The following is a 6,567-nucleotide window of genomic DNA, read 5'->3' on the forward strand; positions in this document are numbered from 1 at the left end:
ACAGAATTTCTCATCTTAATATTCACTTGATAATTTTTAAAGCAATGATGGACAACTAAAAAATTAATTTATAGTAATTTTATTTTATTGAGTCTCTACTCTCTTTAAAACAAAACTAATCTCTAGCTGCAGTAGCTTTGCTTACATTCAGTCTTTGGTAGAAGAATACATAATTTGTCTTTGAAATTCAAAAATAGGATCTTTATTATTAAAATAGAATTACTTTTACAAAATAGAATCCCATCTTCATAATACCAAATTACTGAGGTATTAAAAAATGCAGGAAATTCTGCCAGCAGAGAGAACTAAGGAGCACCAACTAGCATCTTCCCAGGAAAAACAAAAATATCTTGTGGCAAATGAAGCAATACGTGAGTGAGCATTGTCATGAAGAGAAGGCGTTGGCCAGGTAGGAGGTGGAATGCTGGGTTGGGCTCTACAAGGGCTTTTATACAAACATTGTCACCTGTGCACACATTAACATCTGGGATGTAGTCTATATGAGAATTCTCCTTACATTTTGTATTGGTAAAACAGCTACATTTAAAATTGTCATAGAAATACTCCAGATCTCCAAGCCTGGGCTTGCCACGTACTTTAAACCTTCCATTTTCCATTAATTTAATTTCAAAATATCTTGGGTTCAAGTGAAGATATACATCTGAACTTTCATTTTTTCTTGTGCATACACCTTTACTCCCACAAAGTGTTTGGCTGCACATTTTGGCTGCTAGGGTGACGTTGATTATGTACGGATTCAGGGTCGTCTTCATGTATTCATGTAGGATTGGGCAACCTGGCTGTAAAGCAATAAGACAGTCAGTGTGACAAAGTACAAGTTCCTGTGTGAAAAGATAAACTATAGCAAGTACCTCTTAAGGAAGAGTGAAACATTAGACCTAAAAAGCAGCAGAAAATACTTTTCACTTTAACAAGCAAGGTTATTCCAACTATTTTTGTAATGTTTAAGTTTATCCTGTTACTGGAGAATTGTTTAGTTGAGGCTTAACTTATTCTACCCTTCATCTTCCTCAATATTATTCATAAATGAATCAAGAGGGTGGAATTTTACAACAGTTAAGCTATGGACTTTGAGGTTAACTTACCCGATGGGAGTACCACCGTCATTAACAACCTTGTCTGCCAACCTAGGATAGCTCAAGTTTCCTAAACTTTAGCGTATTATCTGGGTCACATCAGGAAAATTAGTTACTTTGGTTATTTTGGTTCATTTGGTCAGTTTCTAGAGTGCACTAGAGAAATTGCTTAAGCTGTAAAATGGTTTCTGCACAAACATGATTATCTGAATTTGATCCCCAAATCTACTTTAAAAAGGCAGGTACAGTGAAATTTGCATTTAAGCTCCTCACTGAGGAGGGAAAGACAGGAGAATCCTTAGGGCTGGCTGGCCAGTAAGCTAGACTGCTAAATTCCAGTTTCTGTACAACTCCCTCTCTCTGGAGATAAACTAGAGAATAATTAAAGAAGACGAGATCTTGCCTCTGTTTCTACGTGCACGCACACACACACACACACACACACACACGCACACACACATATGCACACACACACACGCACACACGCACACACACACGCACGCACGCGCACACACACACACGCACGCACACACACGCACGCACGCACGCACACACACACGCACGCACGCACACACACGCACACACGCACACACACACGCGCGCACACGCACACACACATGCACACACAAACCTTTTTATTCATGAGAATTTTGGAAACAGGAACAAATATTTGATATGGGAAAATAATAAATCATAGATCCTATTGTCAGACACTAAACATGTCAGAAAACAAACTGTAGTCACAGTTTTGTTACTTACAGACCACAGAGCCTAGAGAACTTCAGTTAACCCACTGAATATCTAATTCCTTACGGGAAGACAAGTACATTTTGTACTTCATAATATACAGGGGGAGGAGGTCGCCCTCAGTCACAGTCATAGGGGAGGGGAGTAAGGGGAAAATGGGAGGGAGGGTGGAATGGGAGGATACAAGGTATGGGATAACCATTGAGATGTAATAAGAATAAATTAATAAAATAAGAAATTTAAAAATAAATAAATAAAGCTGTGACACAACTTGATTCAGCAAACACCGAGCACCTCCTACTTGCCAACCATAGTATTTAACTTAGCACTTAACACGGTACAGAATGAAGTACTTTCCTTAACAACGCCTCCAAAAGCATTAAGGATAAAATTATTTTTGCCCTACTTCCCACCAATTCAACTTACCGCACGTTGTGCTAAAGTCATAGCATCCCATATTATAATTCCAGCCGGACCCAGAGCAACAATTTCACCAATGGTATTCACAAGGTCATCCTGCCAAGGCAATAGGAAGACTTAGCAGGGCTTACTAAACAGAAGCATTTGCACAGGGCGACACCAACACACTGAGCGTGCCAACCAAACAACGGCACTTCAAATATTTTTACACTCTTTAAATCTTTTACTTGGGCCTTTCTTTGCTATTTAAAAAGAGGCCGGGACTGGAGAGATGGCTCAGTGGTCAAGAGCACTAGCTGCTCTCTCAGAGGACCCAGTCCAGTTCCCAGCACCACAAAGCAGCTCGCAAGTGTCTGGACCTCCAGTTTCAGAGGACCATGCATTCTCTTGGAGACAGGCATGCAGACAAAAAAAAAAAAAAAAAGTGGCTATTACTTCTGCTGACAATATCCATAAAATAAAAATAAAAAAGTTAAATACTGTCTACACTTTATGTTTCCATGTGGGTGCTAACAGATCATATGATTACAATACACACTTAAAGTGTAGTAATTCTCTCTCTTTTGGAGAACAGAGTACTAGCCCTGTGTATATTATATTCTTAAGTGATACATGAAGCAGAATTACACGTCCTTTAAAAACAACATTCTTTCCCAATAAACATTATTTATGAATACTAGGTCAGAAATGTAAACAATCATTTATTTACCTCCTTAAGGTATTCAGTAACCTGATCAGTAAAAACAAGACGGATATAGACAAAGATAGGCACAGGGTCACTTTCACCGTGAGCTTTGGACACTCTGATAGACTCCACGACCCGGAAGCGGACATAGAGTGTAGCTTGCCGATTAGACTTCAAGTCTTTCTTCAAGTAGACAGATGGGTAAAGGCCGGTGCTCTCTTTCCACAACCACTTAAGGTCATCGTTTCTTTGATTTTCCACACTAGGGCATTTCCCGTTATATTTAGGGTCTTGAAATTTATTGTTATAACAATCAGGAAACAGATAGTAACCCCATAAGTGTTTTGGTCGAACTGATTTCCCTAGTTTTAAAGTCTCTTCCATAAACTTCCTTCCTGCCTCTTCAAATTGTTCCTTGGCTTTTTTGGTGGCTTCGGAGATGGTAATGCCCGCGTTATTTGCCTGGACCAACTCAATAGACTTGTTCCTGTAGATGTCTTTGGGTTTCCAGTTTCTCATCCACGTAGGCCTCCATTCTTCCCAGTCAATGATAGCCAAGCCCAACTTGTCTTCTGGAATGTAATGCTCTATGTCAGTCTTAGCTTTGTCCAAATGATCTCGCAAATTACCCGACTGAGGTATTCCTCCATGGTGTTCTACTTGTTTTGCATCTATGTGAGGATATTTTCCTAGTCTGTCAACATAAAATAGGGTGACAGGCTGCCCTGTGGCAGTTTTCCGGGGGCTTCCAATTAAAGGAAAGAGGCTCAGATCTATTGAGTGACTAAAGTTTCCAATACAAGGTTCAGTTGGGACATTCCAGACCCAAAGGAAGGGCGCATCTTTTATAATTGGTGCTGCCCTATAATCCACAGTCAAGGAAAATGGTATCAGAAGGATGATTAACACTGTCTGGAACGTCCCCCTAGACTCAACAAGGCTCGCCCAAAAGAGGTGCTTACATCGCACCCCTCCCATGGCAGAGAGTAGTTACAACATGAACGCTTATTTCTTCTTACACTTTGGTCTATCTGGTATTTGATGCAAAAGACGAGAAAGACTGTGACGTGAGGCCACTGTGGGAAAATGAAGTGTGGTGACTACTTTACACTGGAGATGGTTCTTCTTGCATGACGCTTCAAGAATATTTTGTAGCAAGTTAAATCATCCAGAACTGAAAAAAAAAAAACAAATGCAGAAGTCACTGTAGCTGGAATGAGAGCTTTATCAAGTCCAGTTTTATGCAAGAGTTCAAATCAGTTTCAATAGACAGAAGATTTTTTTAACATATTTAAATCAATTAGATTTATTTTCTCTTATGTTTGATACAAATTTTGTAATGGTCAAAACTTACTTAATCTTGAAAAATCATTCCTGATTCCACAGATAACTGAATGTACCTATAGTTCTTACTTTATTCCCAGGTATATAGGATACAATATCTAATAATACCTTAGAAAATACCAGTTAAAGTAATATAAATTTGTATCTATTGGTTGGGAAAAATCCACTGTTGTGATCTGTCTAATTTTGAAAACATGTTGCAGAACTGAAAAAAAAATCCATTTTTGTAATTCTTGTATGTGTGTGTATATGTAAATGTGAGGGTGGTACTGGAAGTTGAACTTAGGCCTTGCATATGCTAGGCAACGTTCAAATGAGTTAAATACCCAGTAATTTGTTTGTTTGATTTTTGGTTGACTTATTTATTGGGTCATGGTATTGTTAAGTTTCCCTGGATGTCCTGGAACTCATGATCGTTCTGCCTGAGGGTCCCAAATCCTTGGGATTGTTAATGTATCACCATCCCTGCCTGTAATAATTTGTCTTTCTTCCCACTTTATTTTTATTTTTCCTGTAGGAGACATTATAAGAAAAAGAAGGAAAAGTTACAGTTTTCCACACGTAACAATTCAAGTTTAAGATCTCCTTTGAACAGCACTGAATCAAATTTAAAGGGATGTACTCTCGCTGTTAAAATTAACAAACTATTAATATGTTGGTTGACTCTAGTCTTGTTAAAAAAATTAGATAGGAATTCTGATCTTTAAATCCTGTCTCAAATGCAAGACTGTGTTGCTGTTCTGACTGACGGCAACCTGAAGTGTAACAGTGATGAAACGATCTGAGGTAAGAACCAGAAATTAAAAAGAAAACAAGTTCTGCATTAATGGAATTGTCCCTTGGTCTTGCCAGCAGGAGACTGTTAATTTCCTGTGGTTTTTAGCCTCAACACAGATCTTATTTCTCATGTTGACAGACAGCAGGACAGGGAAGTGACCTCTTCTACAGTAGTTAGCCCTTGAACTGAGAGAGTGCTTCTGGATAACTCTAACTAGGAGACCATTACGGACATGGTGGCCTAAGAAGGTGCTGGTGAGTCCTAAACTTGCTCAGACTTGAAAGTCACACCTACCCTTATCTGCCTGCCACAGACTCACTTGCATAGCTGTAATGGACGTTTTTGTTTTGTTTTGTTTTAAAGCATTAGATTTAAGTAGAATGAGGATAAGTTAGGACAGGATGGGAAGAGTGGAAAGTGCCAGAGTGACAGGGCAAATGAAAATGGTGTAATTATTTGGACACTCTTGGTTATCCTGTGTCAAGAAAACAAAGAACCTGTTACTCTGTGCTCCCATAACACACCCAACACAGAAGACTTCTGTGACTTTAAAAAGTGTGAAGTCATCTTTTTACCCACAAATGATGAATTCTACAAAAGATGCCAATTAGGTATCCTCAAATCCAACTTAGCTCTCATTCTCTCTTCACAGAGACAGAGCTCAGGAGATGGCAGCTCAGTTTAGAATTCCTCCTTGTCAGGAGGCAGTCACAAAGTATGGGTGATTTTGACCAACTGGGTATACACTAAGATTCACCCAGCCCTCTCTTTGGGTCTTGTTAATTTTTCTTAAACATAGAAATTTAGACAAAAAGGTTTAGCAGATTGTCCTAACAGATGCTGCAGGGTACAGGAGTGGAAAGATCCAGGGGCTCGAATGTGAGAGAAGTGGAACAAAGATTTATACCTCCGTCCAGGAACCTTCACAAGACCTGCTAACCCGGGAATCCTGAATTCTGTGCTCTCAGGGGTTATAGTGACTTTATTTTATAGGCATGATGGAAGCATTGATAACCATGCAAAATGAGATTAGACAAGACAGAGCTAAGTAATGCCCATGAACTGGTACGGAGGCCTGTCATTCCCTTCGGTCTCTCACTCCCATCACAGCTAGTATGAAACACTGCCTTTGGAAAAAGGAGAGTCTTGATGTGTATCTTTCAAAGAAGAGGAATTCAGACAGTATAATATACGGCCCATTCAAAAAATTCAGAAAAATTAGTTTCTATGTTCTGTCTGAAGAGAAAATTTTTATACCAGGGAAAAATTTGAACCAAGAAATAAGGACAAAATTATGTACACACTTAAATACAATAATGCTATAGTTATATATATTGATTTGTTTATATAGTGAATGCAAGTGATTATATATATGGAGAGAGAGATCAAATTGTATAAACCAGTTTGATAGACAAAATTTTTGGAACCTGAAACATTTGAATTTGAATGTTAAAAAAAAAGCCACTCTAATGGTCTATAGGCAAGTTACTTACTAT

The 6,567-nt window shown here is 38.7% G+C and overlaps 1 protein-coding gene across 1 annotated transcript; it reads right to left on the minus strand.

Moving 5' to 3' along the window:
* Positions 1-305: 305 nt before the first annotated feature.
* On the minus strand, positions 306-3,927 carry LOC127194245 (hyaluronidase PH-20-like). The gene is made up of 3 exons (XM_051151565.1): positions 2,974-3,927; positions 2,271-2,360; positions 306-800 (listed from the first exon to the last, which is right to left on the minus strand). The coding sequence occupies exons 1-3, from the start codon at positions 3,925-3,927 to the stop codon at positions 306-308; spliced, it is 1,539 nt and encodes a 512-aa protein (XP_051007522.1).
* Positions 3,928-6,567: the final 2,640 nt, after the last annotated feature.

This window comes from Acomys russatus, chromosome 10 (assembly GCF_903995435.1).
Source record: "Acomys russatus chromosome 10, mAcoRus1.1, whole genome shotgun sequence".
NCBI lineage: Eukaryota > Metazoa > Chordata > Mammalia > Rodentia > Muridae > Acomys > Acomys russatus.